An 18,697-nucleotide genomic window follows, 5' to 3' on the forward strand; every position below is an offset into this window, starting at 1 on the left:
TCTCAATAAATTATTGAAGATACATTAATATTAATAATTTAATATTAATATTAAAGAAGTTTTTATCTTTAATATTATTTAATCCTCTCAATAATCCTATTAGGTAGATAACTGTGCCCATTTTACAGACAACACAGAAAATCGTAATTGGTTCAAGGTTACCCAATAGACAAGAGAGCCAAGATTTGAATGCAGCTTTATCTGCCCCTAGTGAAGTACTCTTTTTACATTATCATGACAGGTAAGTAGGGGACTATATTACCAAAAAGTTCAGTGACATAAACTCAAGTTGAACTTTTTTTTATATTCCCCACTCTTTTCCATACAATCCTTTTGTTCCTTGTTTGTAGTAGAGTCCACATAAAACAATACTTGCCAAGCTTTATTTGAAAAGGATATATCTCCCTAAGAATAGGATATCTCTCTAAAGTTGGTGCTCATAAATTATGATTGTCACAATAAGGACTAAACAATTAGGGGCCCCTGTAAGGCCTAATTCATGATAAGGAAATAAAGATAATAGGCAAAAAGAAAAGAAAAAATATCAAAGCAGAGAAAAAAAAGAAAACCTGCGCCTAGTGGCTTTCATTTCTATATTACTTACCTCAGATTCAAAATGTATTAAAAATATTTAATGATATACCATAGGCAAAATTTTAAAATACATTTTACAGAGATTTCTCAGTTAACAAAGTGGTAGGCTTTTTAACAAGACTGTACCCACTCTCAATTCATAATGAAAAAACAACCAAGACTATAAAAAAGTATCAAAAACTAAAAATGACAGATTATAGTGGTCATTTCCCCTGTATAATAGCAGCACTAATAGGACTAGATTTATAAACGCCCCAAAGCTGTGATAATATCCAAGGATATCAAGAATTCTTTCAAACACTTAGTGAAAATATATGGTGGTATACCTTATCTAGAACAATTCCTTGAAAAGTTCATTGTTTTGGACAATAATTTCCATTCTAGGAATCTAACCTAAGGACATCATGAAAGAAAAGGACATAGGTTAATGTACAAACTCTTTCACTGCAACATGGATATGTGTAGTGAATTTAAAGGGGCAGGCTAAAGCTAGGAAGACATCTTCTTTGGGCATATTACTTTCTTGATGAATAAAGGAGGATACAAACAACACCAGATGTTGAAACAACCACAGGGGAAAGAAGCTTATGTGATCAGAGCACAAAATGTTATCTGAATAACATTTTTAATTAAGTACTTTTAGATATAAAAATCCACACTCACTTCTTGAATAGTTAAATAATTTTGTTTTCAATTAACATAAGTGGGTATACACACATACACAGACACACACAAAAGACAAGAGCAAGTATTATAATAAAGATGTGCTGAATAGAAGATCATTATTATACTATGGATAAGCAAATAATGATAAAGTTTCATTTTTCTTTAGGCTGGAGAAAAACAGCATTCTTTTAAAAATACTTATTTTAAAGAATTTATCAAACTGGAAAGGATAGAGACTCAGAAGAGGATGATTTGACTGAAGAGCAGCAGTAGAATAAATTTTAAAAGGGGAACTAACCTGATGTGAAAATCCATAACCAAAGTTTCCATAGGAGAACATAAATTCCACTTCCACCCTGCAGATAAACTAAACATGTAGCAAATTTATTTTACTATTTGATCAGAAAGCTATTTTAATGAAGAAGTGCTAACAAGTGATATTTTTACTTCACAATTCTTTAAGTTAGAAAAACAAAGCATGAATCTCCTGATTTAAAAAACAAATAAACATTTATACGAGGAACTCCTATAGCAGAATCTTCTAAGTTCCCAAAATGTTAAAAACTTTTATGCTAAAGTTAAGGAATATTATATGACTAAAATATAAGGAATATCAATTTACAATTGTTAATAGGATTATGCTGATATATATGTGTATATATATTAATATACACGTATATATTTTTAAAAGTATTTACTCACATGTCTCCCACCTCCACTTCCATTTTCAGATAATATTTTGATTTAGACAAGTGATTTAATCTCTCTGAAACCAGCCTGCTCATATGTGAAATGAAGGAGGGTGTCAGAGGTAATGATCTCAAACGAGCATCATTCTGTTTTTTTAAGTCTCTTGACTATTGGCAGCAGAAGCCAATTTTTAAGTACTTAAAAAGAAATTCAAGTAAGAATTGTAAATAACTCTTTAGAACAGGGGTGTCCAAACTGCGGCCCGCAGGCCAGCTACAGCCCGTGATCCATTGTTAATTGGCCCGCAGCAAATTCCAAAAACATATTTAGTTTACTTAAATAAACCAGGTGAGGCAATACGTACTTCACCTCGAGTGAGTGGCCCGGCTGTTTGTGTATTTTACCGCATATGGCCCTTGGTGAAAAATGTTGAAGAAAGTTTGGACACCACTGCTTTAGAAGCTCCTCAAGGAGAAAAATAATAAGTCCCTTAATTCAGCAAGTGAGGATCTTAAGGCTATGCAGTCAAAAAAGGCATTTTACTCTCTTACCCAATATTTTCTAATTTTCTTGTTCACCATACAGTAAGATAGCAGCAAAACAAAACAAAAAAAAAGTGGAGATGAAGATTTTTGTGAGCAAATATTGTACTTTCTATTTAATACATTTCCATTAATTCAAACAGTGACGAGTAGTGTAACAAAAGAATGAAAAACAGTATCAGAGGCTACAAACAATATTAAAGTTACATGAAATGTTAAGTGTGTGCACAAAACTTTGGAAGTTTCAGTCAAGTTCTTACTGTATTTTTATTCAGCATTTGAAATTCTTCAGTAAAGCATCCTTTCTAGAAAAAGTAATAAATAATAAAGTTCTAAAATATAGACTCACTCATGTAGTCACCTGTATATAATCCAAACCATTGCATAATTTTTTTTAAAAATCAGGTAATGATTTTTAATACACATATTAATTTAATAGCTAAAATATAAACATAATGAATGGTTGGAAGAAAATAAAAATTCCAGGTTTTACCAAAAATAAAGGTTAATATTTACATTTATGTTTTAGACAAAAATGTTCCTGCTAGTTATAGTTCCCCTTTTTGGAAGTCTTAGAGGGAACCCCCTTGCCTACACTCCTTTTGAAGGGTTAAACGCAAATCTACAAGATAAGCAGACTCAGGACAGAACTGCTTCTCACATCTCTCAGGAACTATTGGGATCTTTTTAACCAGGTAAATCTTTGATAGTATCCCTGGTCACTATATCTGGTACATCTCTGCTGTGCTATTAGTCCTACCTAATCCATCATCCCACGGTTCCCTTTCTTCCCAGCATTTTCCATTGTGGTTCATGGAATTCCCATTCTATGATTAACAAACAACCTTACATCTTTAACTGCTCCACTAAACATTCCCCTTTGCTTTACCTGAGACCTTGCTCACCACTAAGGATGCTACTTCCCTTACAGACCCCTCAAGTGAAGGCTCACATACTTCAGGATCAGGAGGTGGGGTAACATCCTCTACACATCCTCCTATTGTTTCCATGTAGATATAAACAGTTTTCCTCTTTTAAGTCTCCTGTTGTCTGGCATGTCTTTTAGACATTCTGTTCACTAATTCTCATTTAGTGAAATCTGGCACCTGGTTCACACATCGCTTGCACCCCCTACTCTACAAGAATCTATTTAACACCTGCCCTTTCAGTTCCTGATGAGATATTATAATGAGGGAAATAATAGGTGGTTACAATGGCAGACATTGCACAGAATTAGCTTATCATAAACAGTAAGTCTTCACTCAACGTAGTTGATAGGTTCTGGGACTTTAAGCGAAATGACATATAGCAATTCCACCAATACCATAGGCTAATTGATATAAACAAGAGTTAATTAAGTTCCTATGGCATTTCATCAATGTTTATAACAAAATGACATTATTCAAAGACCTGCTCTAAGTTCTTCATATAATATCATAAGATTTCTCAGGAAATTCGTAAATAACTTAAACTGATTTCCTTAATGACCCTTCAACCTGCTCTTTATATAATAGCTTCTTGCTTTTGATAGCTTCCCTTTTCCAAAGTGGGGAGTGGGGAAACATCTCACTGTTCCAAGACTGCCTTTTTCTTCTTCTTCTCTTTTATAAACTGTCTCTGCTTTTGATCAAAGATTTCAACCTATTGATTCATCTCCCTCATATAAAAGTAAACTTTTAGTCATACTTTTAACTATTGTAAATGTATTTGTATTGTTTCTGCAGGTCCCATTCAGATCTGCCCAACTGAGTTTTCACTGGAGCCAATTAAAATATTCATCCTGAATGTGCATCTCATCCAGATCCACTGAGTTTTAGGCTTGGCTTCAGTCAGCTCCTCTGGTGAGTTTCAATGTGTGGCAATGAGCTTTTTGGCTTCCTGTCCTGAATTTGGGTCTGCTCTGCACAAAGCAAGTTACATGGCTAAGCCTGGGAGGGGAGGGGGAAACTGTACACTCCTCAGAGGTATGGCTACAGAGAGATATGATTCTGTAGGGACCATTACTGTAACAATCCTGTACGCCTTTGAATTCTCTGTTGCCTTTCTCAAATAATTGCAGTGGCTACCAATCTGTCTAACCGTTGAATTTATCACCTAGTCCTCGGCTCATCTAGTAAGGATCATATAACCAAAGCAATAAACACAAATAGTACGATTCATCCCAAAATTAATCACATTCCCTTTTATAATCAATACAGGAATATTATAAACTCCAATATACTTATATGCCTTAATTACCTAAGGCTTAACAGCTAGCTGATGTGTCTGGATTCTCTCAGAACCTCAAAGGGACCAAGATGTATCGGGGATAGGAAGGAACCAGGGATTAGGGATTCATGCTACAAACTAATTGTTTCTTTATAAACCTATGTAAAATCTATTATGTGATTTGTTTAATTCAACTCAAGGTTTTTGTCCTCCATAATCAGAGTCAATTACATTCAGAAAGCAACTGACACTAACTGACAATTATAAAAATATATGTGTGTCCTCTCCATGTGTACTGGCAGGATAATTGTACAATCAGATGGCCTTCCCATGATCTGTGGTTTGGGTCTGGTCATCAGGTCTTTCCACCTCATCCAAGCACTAGATTTTATCAGTCTGCATGAGGATTTCGACCCTAGCTAGCAGTTCTAGAACCGAAATAAATGGTGTATAGCCTACCCCGCATGTGACCCAAATAGCAAATGATGGAGCTCAAACTTTGGAGAACATACAGAACAGCACAAGCTTGTTGACTAGAACCATCGTAATAACAGAACTGTCCTTGACCTTTTACTGTACAGTTGAGGTAGAGTCTGTGCAACAGCCTATGCCTCTTGTACCTATTTAAACACTTCAGGAAAAATGGAATAATCAAATTAAAAGGCCCCCATGAAAACACATTCCAACATTATTAGCTATTAGAGAATTGCAAATTAATACCACAACGAGATACACTACACACCTATCAGAATGGCTGAAGTAGAGAATAGTGACTATACACACGAGGATGAGCAGAAACTGGATCATTCCTACATTTCTCGTGGGAATGTACGATGGCACAGCCACTCTGGAAAACAGTTTGGCTGTTTCTTTAAAAACTGCACAAGCAACCACCTTACACCCCAGAAATAACCCGAGAAATGAATATTTATGTTCTTGCAAAATCCTGGACGTGAATGTTTATAGCAGCTTTATTCATAACAACCCCAAACTGGAAACGACTCAGATGCCCTCCAGGGGGCAAATGATGAAACAAACTGTGGTACGTTCACACCGTGGACTATTACTACTCAACAACAAAAAAAGGAATAAGCTCTCAATACATGCAACAACCTGAATGATTCTCCAGAGAATTATGCTGGATGAAAAAAAAGAATCCTAAAAGGTTACATACTGTACGATTCCATTTATATAACATCCTTGAAATGAGAACGGTGTGGGAGGGAAGTGGGTATAGCTATAAAAGGGCAACATGTAGAGATAGAAATGTTCTGCATCTTGGTTGATACTGTATTACAGTTTTCAAAGATATAATCGGGGGGAAATACAAAAATCTTGTGATTTTCTACATCATTTAAGCCCCAGCACCCATCCCATCCTTTTGCTGTAGTTGTCATATGCATCACATCTACAAACATTATAAACCCCACAAGACAAGATTATAGTTTTTGTTTTGGTGATATATATTTTAAAGAAATTAGGGGAAAAAAGTCTCTCCTCTGACATTTCTATTCTGCAAAGTCTATGAAATAAAATTTTTATTTCAAATACTGTATTTTTCAGTTCTAGAATTTGTATTTGGTTCTCTTTGTATTTTCTATTCTTCTGCTTCTGTTTATAAAAAAGAATTGGAAGGAAATTCTGGTAATGAAATGCTGTGCAAGAATTGTGGGATGGTAGGTGTTATTTTCATTTAAAAAATTTATCCTCATAAAACTAAATACTGAAAAGTTCGCACAAACAAATGTAGTCTAAATATGAGTATTCTAGCTACTTCAACAAAATGTGACTAATGTCACATATTTCTGATGCCTAAATTGCCATGTAATGAATTTTCATCATTCCTCTCCCCAAATTCTTCTGAGAATCTTCCAGTGCTTAACTGTTATTCATTAGTCAACATGTTCTTCTTCACCTGATGCCTCTTGCTAATATATTGGAAAGTTATCTGATTTTCCCCAAGTTCTTATTATATGACAATTTTCAAACACACAGATCAGTTGAAAGACTATAACAAGTACCAATATACCTTCCACCTATTTAAACAAGTTCAAACATTTGTTTAATTTAACAAATGTTAAAACTGTTCTAGCATTTTCCATGTTTACTTTATCTGTGTGTATGTGTTGCGTGTGTGTGTATGCCTGTGTGTATATATGTGTGTGTGTATATAGATATATATATATTTACTGCACCATTTTTATAAATTGCGGCCATCATGTCACTTCACTCCAAAATGTTAAAACTTCACCTTACATACTGTAAAAACAAGGATATTCTTCTACCACAATATCAGCATCACACTTCAGAAAATGAACAATTTTAGAATTTTATCTAATATTCAGTATATATTCAAAATTTCCTAATTGTCCCAAGAATGTCTTTTGTAACTTCTTCAAATCTGTATTCAAAGTTGTTATACCTCTTAATCTAGAACAGTTCCTCTATCTTTGTTTGTTTGTTTTAATGATCTTAACTTTTTAAGGAATTAAAGATGGTATGTCTCACATTATGGAGTTAACTTATCATCATGGTAGTGTTTAATTTTTTTCCCTATCCCCTAAATTCCTGTTAAACTAAAAGCTAGATCTAGACTCAGCTTGATTATACTTGAGTTAAACATTTTTGATGAGAATAATTCATAGGTAATGATGTGTCTACATTGTGCCGCCGTAGGAAGTACATGATGTTAAGTTGTCCATAGTTACTCATGCAAGGTTCAAACTCTTGTTTAAAGTGGTAACCACCACGTCTCTCTATTATACAGGCACATTTTCCCCTTTGCAGTAATTAATCTATGGATCATTACTGTGGCACCATGTAAGTATCTTGTTCCCTAATAACCTTTTACCTAATGTTTTTAGTACTGTGTTTCCCCGAAAATAAGACCTAGCTGGACAATCAGCTCTAACGTGTCTTTTGGAGCAAAAATTAATATAAGACCCGATCTTATATAACATAAGACCGGGTCTTATAAAATATAATGTAAGACCCGGTCTTATAAAGTATTTTTGCTCCAAAAGATGCATTAGAGCTGATTGTCCGGCTAGGTCTTATTTTGGGGGAAACAGGGTACCATTGCTAAGTCTTAACTGTTAAGTTAATCATTATTTACTATAAAGAGTTGCAAAAATGGTGAATTTGTAATTCCATCATTCCTTCTATACTTATTTTCATTCTTCTATATAAAAATAAAAAACTTCCCTTTTTCTTCCCATGCTCTTTTATTTATTTATTTTTTGAAAATCACCAAGGATTCATAGATTTTTCTTTATTCAGAATTTGTAATGATCTTTTTGATATTCAAATTACCCTGAAATTGGCCAGTAGGAGTCTCTGCAATTTGGTTTCTGTGTCTTTTGACATAACTCCATCAGTCTTTGAGGGCTTCCTTGCTTTATGCCCTAACAAATATCACTGAATCACTGAAAACCCTTCAGATTGTTCATGCTTGTTCACTAACAAATTAGTTTTCTTCCTTTGAGTTCAGGGCAACCATGACTGCTGGAAAGGGCCAGGGAGTCTCCTAGGAAGGAGAAAGAGAAAGGCAAGGAACCGCAAAAATCTGTGTATAAATTCTGCCAAAAACTTTGGCTGACCCCTAAATGACACACACAGGGCAGATGGCAAATAGCCCAACTCAGGATAAAAGAACTGAAATTCACGCTCCCAACTAAGAGAGTTTGTGATTAGAGTCTTATTTTAAAACATTTCAGAAAACAATAAGATATGCTTAGTCTTTCAGGTTGTATCACTGTCCTTCCAGAAAATAAATTTTCAAAAACATTATGCTGTTATAAACCAAATCTTTCTTTCTTTTTCTTTTTTTTTTTTTTTTATAGCTAGCAGGAGATACTGTTTCCTAAGCACATGAGTTGGAAGGCAGATAATAAACAAAAGGAGTCCATCAGGTATAGCTATATCATAACAACGAACACCAACTGAACAATGTGATACCAAGGTGAAAAATGATTTTGATACATACCTGAATTACTTCATAAAGGTGTACCTGAACACTCCCTAACAAGAGAGGATATTTTTCTTTATTATCATTTTGCATTAGTTCCAAGTAAATATTATTCCTCTCATCATCTTGACGTCTGGGAACCTTGATACAAAATACATATTTAAAAAAGCATTAAATTTTCAGTCTAAATTTCAGATATAATTTTTGAATACACCCATAAACTATATTATATTATGTGCAAATCCAATGATTAGTTTTTGTATGTTATTAGCCTTAAAACTTTTCAATCTCAGAGTCACATATACCCTAATGTCAACAAAAATCAGGATCTTGTTTATGTCTAATGTCAATTATAGTCTTTTTGAAACACCCATTGCCTACATTCTCTTTTTTAAATTTACACAAAGTTGAAAAAAACACTCAACTACGTTAACCTTAGCACTCTGCTGGAACTACATTATTAAAGGTAATCCAATATCCAATATCCAATCCAAATAATCTAGGGAATCCAAACATGCAATATCAAAAGACATTCAACAGTCTTTTCAGTCTTTTTTCTTTATTTTTTTCATAAAATGTATACCATTGTCTCAATTTGGAATACTCTACTACCCTGAATTCTGTAACACAATACTATTATCATGTCACCTTTAAAATTCATACTCTAAAAATCTCATGCCTCCCTAACTCAAGATTCTAAGTGCTTTTTTAAAAAAACAATTTTGAGATATAATTGACATGTAACATTGTATTACTTTTAGCTGTACAATCGAAATGACTTGATATTTGTATATATTGCAAAATGATTATCACAATAGGTTTGTAGCACCCATCATAACAGTTACATTTTTTTTCTGATGAGAACTTTTAAGATCTACCCCCTTAGCAACTTTTAAATATACAATACAGTATTATTAACTACAGTCACGTGCTGTACATTACATTCCCGGGACTTATGTCTTGTAACTGGAAGTTTGTACCTTTTGACCTCTTCCCCCATTTCACCCATCCCCAAAACCCCACATGTGGCAACCACCAATCTGTTCTTTGTACATATGAGTTCAGCTTGGGTTTTCTTTGTTTGTTTTTTTAATTCCACGTTTAAGTGGAATCATACAATTTTGTCTTACTGTCTGACATTTCACTTAGCATAATGCCTTCAAGGTCTATCCATGTTGTTGCAAATGGTAGGATTTCCTTCTTTTTATGACTGAATAATATTCGTGTGTGTGTGTGTGTGTATCACATTTTAAAAATCCAACTATGGATGGACAGTTAGGTTTTTTCCTATGTATTGGCTATTGTAAATAATGCTGCAATGAACATGGGGGTGCAGATATCTTTCTGAGGTAGTGATTTTGTTCTCTTTGGATAAATACCCAGAAATAGAATTACTGGATGATATGGTAGTTCTATTTTACATTTTTTGAGGAACCCCCATACTGTTTACCATAGTGGCTGCACCATTTTACCATCCTATCAATAATGCACAAGGGTTCCATTTTCTCCACATCCTGGCCAATACTTGTTACTGTCTTTTATAATAGATGGTAGCCATATTAACAGGTATGAGGTACTAGCTCACTATGGTTTTGATTTGCATTTCCCAATGATTAGTGATGTTGAGCATCTTTTCATGCACCTGTTGGCCATTTGGATGTCTTCTTTGGGAAAATGTCTATTCAGATCCTCTGCTCATTTTTAAGTTGGATTTTTTTTTCTATTGACTTGCATAAGTTCTTTAGATATATTTGGATATTAACCTCCTATCAGATATATGATTTGCAAATATTTTCTCCTGTCTGTTGTGTTTTTATTTTGTGTTGGTTTCCTTTGCTGTGCAGAAGATTTCAGTTTGATGTAGTCCCACTTGTTTATTTTTGCTTTTGCTTTTGCTTTTAGTGTCAAATCCAAAAAATCATTGCTAAGACCGATATCAAGGAATTATCCCTATGTTTTCTTCTAGGAGTTTTATGGTTTCAGGTCTTATACATTTTCAAGTCTAGTACATTTTTAGTTTGTTTTTGTATATGGTGTAAGATAGTGTTCCAGTTTCAGTCTTTTACATGTGACTGTCCAGTTTTCCCAACATCATTTAATGAAGAGACTGTCCTTTCTCCATTGAATATTCTTGGCTCCTTTGTCATAAATTCACCATATATGTGTGGGTTTATTTCTGAGCTTTCAATTCTGTTCCATTGATCTATATGTTCATTTTTATGCCAATACCATTCTGTATTGATCACTATAGCTTTGTAATATAGTTTGAAATCATGACGTGTGATGCCTCCAGCTTATTCTTCTTTCTCAAGATTGCACTGGTTATTCAGGGTCTTTTGTGGTTATATAAAAGGTTTAGGATTGTTTTTCTATTTCTGTGAAAAATACCATTGGGATTTTGATAGAGGTTGCACTGAAATTTTAGATTGCTCTGACTAGTGTAGACATTTTAACAATATTAATTCTTCCAGTCCATAAGCATGGAATATTCTTCCACTTATTTGTGTCTTCAAATTCTTTCATCAATGTCTTGTAGTTTTCAATATACAGGTCTTTTACCTCCTTGATTAAATTTATTCCTAGTTATTTCATTTTTTATGCAATTGTAAATGGGACTGTTTTACCATATCATGCACAACAGCATAATTCCACTTATACCTCCTTATCCTTTGTGCTCTTCTTGTCACCTATTTCTCTTCTACATATGACATAAATTCTACCATTCATCATCATTACTTTATTTTAAACAGTCTATAGTCTTTTAAAGAACATTTTTAAAAATAGTATTTTTTTAAATAGTCTTTTATTTTTACCCCAAAATTTACCATTACCTGTGCTCTTCATGCCTCCCTGTGCATCTGGGTTTCTATCTGGGATTCCTCTCCAACTTGAAACTTCCTTTGCCATTTATTATAATGAAGGTCTCCTAGACAAAGTCTCTCAGCTTTTGTCTTTTACAATAGTTTTGAAGAATATTTTCACTAGATTTAGAAATCTAGGGGTTTTTTATTTAGCACTTGAAAGATGGCATTCCCTTGTCACTTGACCGCCGCTGTTTCTGATGGGAAGTCTGCTCTTACTCACCTGTGGGTTTATCTCTATTGCCTGTTTTTATTTCTCCATGAGTAGCAATTTTTATTGTATGATGGCATTGTAAAAAATATGTAGTAGAGACTCTTAGTTTTCATATCTTCCTCTAAAAAGTATTAAGTTCTTCTCTGAAAGGCAATTAATTACTGGCAGACCATCTTGATCCTGTGACAGCTTGGTTTAAGGATGGGTCTATTTCAGGTTTTTGTTCTTTGTCTTAGAGTTTAACCCTTACTCTTAGGAAACGGTACTTACTCTGAAGGCTTGGCCTTTCTGGAATCTCAAATGAATACTGACAATGTTCAACCAGGCCTCTCCATTTTAGCTATGTCAGACTCCAATGACTCTGAAATTGTGACTTCTGAAATCTCTGTTCAGCTCTCAGCTCTCCAGCATCTGTTCTCTGCACTGTCTCCTAGAAACACTCCTTGCTCATGAACAACTTAGGATCCAGTCAAGAATCTGAGTGGAATGTCTACAGAGATTCCTGGGGCTCCCTGTCTGCTGCTCCCTCCTCTCTAGCACGCCTCCTTACAAATTCCAGCCACCTTAGCAGCCCCATACTCTCATCTGTTTCCTCTGCTCAGCCTCTGCTTCCTTCCCCTCACAAGGCTGCGATTTTGCTTGGGTTTCACTTCCCTGTACCAGGTTCACTGCCAGACAGAAACCTGCTGTAAATGTGGAGCTCACCTCTAGTGCTTCCCTTCTCTCAATAATTTCAGCCCTCCAATTTCCATTGTCAAATACCAGAACATAGTTTTACAGTTCTTTAGAGCAAAGAATAAATCCAATGTCAGCTACTCCAGTATGGCCAGATCAGAAATCCACTACTATTCAATCTTCAATATGAGCTTTTAGTACATCACTTACCCAACAGCCTTCCAGCAGAATTAAACTAAGTTAAATCCACTTACTATTCCTTTTTATTTTTTGGTTTGTGTGTTTTTGTAAGTTTCAGCAAATTAAAAGTCCTGAAATATATACAGTATTTTATTTTATCCTAGTTATATTGTACCTAGTTTAAAAGTCAAACAGTTCTACAATGGTTAAAACAAAGGAACTGTGTTTTTTTTTCCTCCCACCTGTATTAACCTTTTTTCCCTGTATTTTATGATGTTTTGACATCTTTAGAAGCTTGCAATATCCATTAATCTGTTTGTTTGGGGACGGGGACTGGGGGAGCTGGGTGAAAAGAGAAGGGATTAAGAAGTACAAATTGGTAGTTACAAAATAGTCACAGGGGTGTAAAGTATAACATAGGGAATATAGTCAACAATAGTGTAATAACTATGTATGGTGCCAGGTGGGTACTAGAGTTATGGGGGGGATCCCTCGTAAATTATATAAATGTCTAACCACTACGTTGTACACCTGAAACGAATATTAAATGTCCACTGTAACTGAAAAATTAAAATTAAAAAGTAAAATAAAAGAAGCTTGCTGGCCAGAGAGAGACTTTCCCTTCACAGGCTAGCCAGCTCCTAGAGAGAGCAAAGGGCGTGGCTGTAAAGAAGCACATCTTTCACATGCAAACTAACCAATTCCACACTTAGAGCTCTAATCACCTCCCCATCTAACTTCCCCGGCCCTAAATCACCCCTAGGGCCTAGTACCTAGCAACCAGAGACAGGCCCAAACCTGATGGAATTATTCAAATTGGCTAGCCCTAAACTGCTGACTCTGTCCTGCATTGCCTTACTCAAGGAAAGCTCAGTGAAGGCTTTGGCCTAGGCTCTCCCCTTGCTTCTGTCTTCTGCTTCCTGACCAACTGGATACTTCCCCTGTGGCCCTGTGTGAATGGTGTGTCTCATTTTCTCAGGAAATATTAGTAATAAATTCTTCTTTCGATGGCCTTAGTCTCTCCATGTCATCGAGTCATATCTCTATAAGTAAACATGTTTAGAACACTACCCTACCCATCCCCTAATTTCTACTCCTCAGAAGCCAACTTTCAACCTTATTACGGGGTTTCCCCGGATTTTTTGTCATGAAATCATGTTTCTAAGTATAACATGCTTATATTATTGTTAGTTGATTTTTTCACTTTTAGATACTATCTATTGACTGCTTATTGTGCAAGAAAAATATGAGCTCTCAACACCCTCCCCTGACAATTTTCACATTTCTCTTTTCCTCATTCCTCAATATGTTATGTTTTACTTTTTTGTTCGACTAATACTTAGTGTTTACATTATTATGCATATGTAACTATTTTTCAGACTTTAACATTATAGTTATAATGATTATATTTCCTTTGCTGTATCATTTTTTAAATTTCCCTGGTGTTAATATGTGTCAATTTTTTTTTGTTTGCTTGTGCAATTTTCTATGTAATCATGAATAAGTCATTCCCAAACTTCTGAGTTCCATTAAAATTCTCTTAATATTCTTAAACTAATAGGTTCTATTAAAATAAATGTAGGAAAAAGATTTTGATTATGTTAATGAAGATAAGCACACTGTTAATTTATATTATTTTCCAGTATTAATTTCACATTTTATTTAAATGGACATATATCCATAAAATTCTCCAAAATTTGGCAATGAAGCTTAGGAAAACTCTTTGCAAAGTTAAATAAATAGCATGGATTACCTTTAGCATAACTATGTCTTTTTTTTTTAAACCTATGCTTAAAGAAGTTTCTTCAATATTCAACATTTAAGCAAAATGAAGTTTTTAAAAAATAAAAATATGGAGCATAGAGGAAATTTTTAGGATTTCAATAAAATTCAACCAGTGTAACAAAACTATTGGGAAACAACTGGACTAATCAATGAATCTTCCAGCTACATGAAATAGTGTTGCTCATTTTAAAGAAAACTCTTAGATACGTTTAATATTCTAAGAAGCTTAACTATAAACAAAAGCAAATTCTCAGCACAGCAAGCTCTGGTGTGAGAGGCACCAGAAGTTCAGTCTGAAGTCAGACTGATTTATTTCCAGCTCCATCATTTACTAGTTTTCATGACCTTATGAAAATTCTTTAAATCTTACAGTACCGGTTCCCTCATCTGCAAAATAAGGCTCCTAATAAGAGTATTTATATACTCTTTTTAGGAGGCATATATATATATATATATATATATATATATATATATACACACACATATGTGTGTGTGTGTGTGTGTATATGGCATATATATGTAAATATATGTCTGTATATATGTATATATATATGGCAGTTTATAAAGACTGAATAAGTTAATCCATGCAAAAATACTTGGAGAGATTTTATATAAGAAGAAAGGAGAGAGGGACAGGAGGAGATAAGAAAAAAGAAAGTGTATGCTATAGACTAAACATCTGTGTCCACTCAAAATTCATAAGTTGAAGCCTAAATCCCCAATGTGATAGTATTTGTAGGTGGGGTGTTGGGGGTAATTAGATCGTGAGGGTGGAACCCTCATGAATTGGATTAGTGCCCTGATAAGAAGAGACAGTAAAAAGATGATCTCTCTTTGCTCTCTTCCATATCACTATACAATGAGAAGACAGCCATTGGCAAACCAAGAATTAGGATCTCACCAGACAACAAATCTGACAGCACCTTGATCTTGAACTTCCTACCTTCAAGAAAGGTGAGAATTAAGTGTTGTTTAAGCCACCCAGTCTATGGTAATTTGTTAGAACAGCCGGAACCGACTACGATAGGGTAGGAGAAGGTAGATGGGAGGGGAAGAGCAAGCCAGAGAAAAATGCAGGTGTGATAAACAGACTCACAGACAGTAAGATTTTAGGGAAGAAGGCCACTAAGATTATGCATTTTACAGTAAGCTGTTTATTAAAAAAACAAAAAACAAATATAGCCCATAATATAGAAAGACTACTATAAGATATCAAATAAAAAGGAAGTGCTTGATTCTTTCTTATCACCCCAAAAGATATAATGTAGAATATTTGAAACTATAAAGATGCATTCTTATATCTAGAAGAGAACTTTAACATTACCTGTACAGAAAAATATTTCACTTCATCAAACTTAATTACAGTATTCTGGTCATTAGAGCTATATAGTTTGTTTTGGGGTAGCAAACTACGCATCTTTGTATGTTTCACAATGTTGTTTATAGAAATGCGAATGAATAAATTATTGTAATGTTGCAAACTGACTGAAAATACATAGATATTTAGGAAGCAAATTTTGTTGTAATTGAAAAATAACACAATATAAAATTAATCCATTAAACAATACAGGCCAAACCTAAGAATCAATCAAATAGATAAAGAAGGTAATTGTACAGCATAGTAAATAATAAAAAAGTCCTTTAAAATAGTATTTTTGCCCATCAATGGTAGATACAATATCAGGAGGAAAAGGATGATTCTTCCTTAGACCACTTCTCATATTTTTACCCTCACATTTCCACTGTAATTCCTTTGCAAATTTTTCTTTGTTTATTTAAGGTGACTAAACATTTACAATAGAGAGCTAAAATTTTTTTCTAAGCATAATTGTATAGAAATTCAAAAAATACATCGTTTGAGAGTAATTTATTTTTTATTTTAAGACAAAATTTAAAGCAGCATTCTACTCTAATTCACTTCACTATATACTTCATTTATACTATACTGGTCTGTTTTTATCTTTCAGAGCACTCCATGCACTAAAACAATTTTGTTTTTATGATTTAACTAATTACATTAAAAAAATCTCTTTATATAGAATTCTCATTAGTTCACTTACATAAAAAAGAGACCCTAAGTCTTCACAATGACACTGAGTTTATGCCGTGATCAATCTATTAATAGGAATTCAGCTTAAAGGCACCAAGGTAAATAAATCCTTTAAACAACGTTTAAGAGAAGCAATTACTTAGAAATAAATTAGTATTACTTAGAAATTAATTAGTAATATATCTTCCAAGAAGATATTTATTTTTCCTTTAAGTTATATGGTGACTAAGGTCAATTATATATGGCTGAAAACCTTTGTCACTCTCTTATCAAAAAGCAGAATTTATTTTCCTCTGCTCTGGAATCTGGCCTGGCCCTGTGACTACTTTAATATGCAACAGACATGACCAGTGCTAGGATTAGGATAGGTTGAGAAGGGCACTAGCTAGGGCGCAACATTTAAAATAAAACCACAAACTTTAGTAACGAAGATAAACATTTTAATGTAATTTTTTTAATCAAAATTAATGCAGAAAGAAATGAAGACAAGACAAGGACCTGGGACTACATGGAAAGGGGAAGGTCCAACCACTTCAGCATCCCAACTGAGTCCATTCTTCCAGGCAGCCTCACTAAGCACTAGACATATAAATGAGCCATTTCAGATATTCTAGCCCTTTTGAACTGCCAGCTGACTGCAGCCTCAGCTGTGATGACATGAAACAGAAGTACCACCTTCCATGTTTCCCTGAAAATAAGACCTAGCCGGGCCATCAGCTCTAATCTGTCTTTTGGAGCAAAAATTAATGTAAGACTGGGTCTTATTTTAATATAAGACCCGGTCTTTAATATAATATAATATAATATAATATAATATAATATAATATAATATAATATAATATAATATAATATAATATAATATAATATAATATAATATAATATAATATAATATAATACCGGGTCTTATTTTAATATAAGACCGGGTCTTATACAATATAAGACCCGGTCTTATATTAATTTTTGCTCCAAAAGACACATTAGAGCTGATGGTCCGGCTAGGTCTTTTTTTCAGGGAAACACAGTAGTGAATGCGCAGATAGTGATTGATAATAAAACAGTTAATGTTTTAAGCCATCAAGTCTTAGAGTGTCCTGTAATGCAGAATATGTAAGTGAAACAGTGATATATGATCATAGCATAGTTCTTAAATCAAAAGAAAGGATACTCTTAGGTGTAAAACGTCTGCATTTCTTTACATGAATAGCCAGGCAGCCAACCTACAAAAATCAAAATAAAAACAAAGCAAATGAATTTTTGAAAGTTACCTTTTCTCCTATTTTACTCTACATTAAACTATATATTTTTAAAAAGCTCCACTTTGTTAGTCTTTCTCATTAGAAATATTGCTTCCACTAGAAACATCTGGTTATTAAAAACACCAGAAAGCAGAAATGCAGAAGAAAAGTAAGCATTTGTTTAAAATAAACCTAAAATGAACAAGAAAACAAAGCAAAACCATGGTTCATTACCAACTTAAATCACTCTTTGAATCATTTTTATTTTATATTAGGTGAGAACTGGTAAAATGTAGCATCATGTATATAATAATAAGAAATATGCGTTGCTTTAGATAAGCTTTTTTATCCAGTATCCTAAAACCACTTTATTCATTCAACAATCACTCACTGACTATAATGTGTCAAGAGCTGTGAAACACTCATTTTCTCTTATACAAAGTGTTTTTAAAATATTAAAGAAAATTGTATTTTGTGTTTAACCATAAAATTAAATACAAAATGAATCAGGAACACTTGAATACTAATATGCAGTATGAGCCAAATATATTTAGCCATTATTGGTTTTAAAAAATGAGTAAAAGCAACAGCAATATTATATTAAACATTGTGAAACAAAATAAATGGCCTAATAGTATTTTTAAGTGTAATATAAGTGATTTTAAAGATTTGGTTTTAGAACAACACAGAAAAAGATGTTGGCATTCAATATTAATTAAAAGACTACTATATCTGAATGATGAAATCCTAAAGAAAAAAATATTGTGGTCTACTTCTTAAGGAAACATAGGCATGAAATGTTATGTTAAAGTAAAGGTTCTAAATTTCAAATTCAAAGGGAGGGTGATGCCCATTACATAATCTAGGCGGGATTTTAAATAGTTTTGCCATAGGTGATTCCATGAATCATTGTTTATTTCTTAAAATTTGGTTGTACATAGGAGAGTAAAAGGAAGAATAGCTATAATTTTGTATTGTATAATTCTATATATTAGCATTCTGTCATAAATTGTTGCCTGGCTGCCTGCCA

At 33.6% G+C, this 18,697-nt stretch overlaps 1 protein-coding gene across 3 annotated transcripts in view; it reads right to left on the reverse strand.

Annotated features, from left to right (window-relative positions):
* Window positions 1-18,697, reverse strand: part of C2CD6 (C2 calcium dependent domain containing 6) — an 85,218-nt gene that overhangs the window by 57,834 nt on the left and 8,687 nt on the right. Inside the window, exons 3-7 of one of the 3 annotated variants that reach the window (XM_019726809.2) lie at window positions 17,598-17,649; window positions 15,707-15,867; window positions 8,686-8,808; window positions 2,753-2,797; window positions 1,559-1,627 (exon numbers count right to left, since the gene is read on the reverse strand). In XM_019726809.2, the coding sequence (XP_019582368.2) occupies window positions 1,559-1,627; window positions 2,753-2,797; window positions 8,686-8,808; window positions 15,707-15,867; window positions 17,598-17,649 (450 nt within the window). The other 2 variants (XM_074340021.1, XM_019726808.2) reach the window with 2 other exon arrangements.

Source organism: Rhinolophus sinicus, linkage group LG01 (genome assembly GCF_036562045.2).
Source record: "Rhinolophus sinicus isolate RSC01 linkage group LG01, ASM3656204v1, whole genome shotgun sequence".
Taxonomy (NCBI): Eukaryota; Metazoa; Chordata; class Mammalia; order Chiroptera; family Rhinolophidae; genus Rhinolophus; species Rhinolophus sinicus.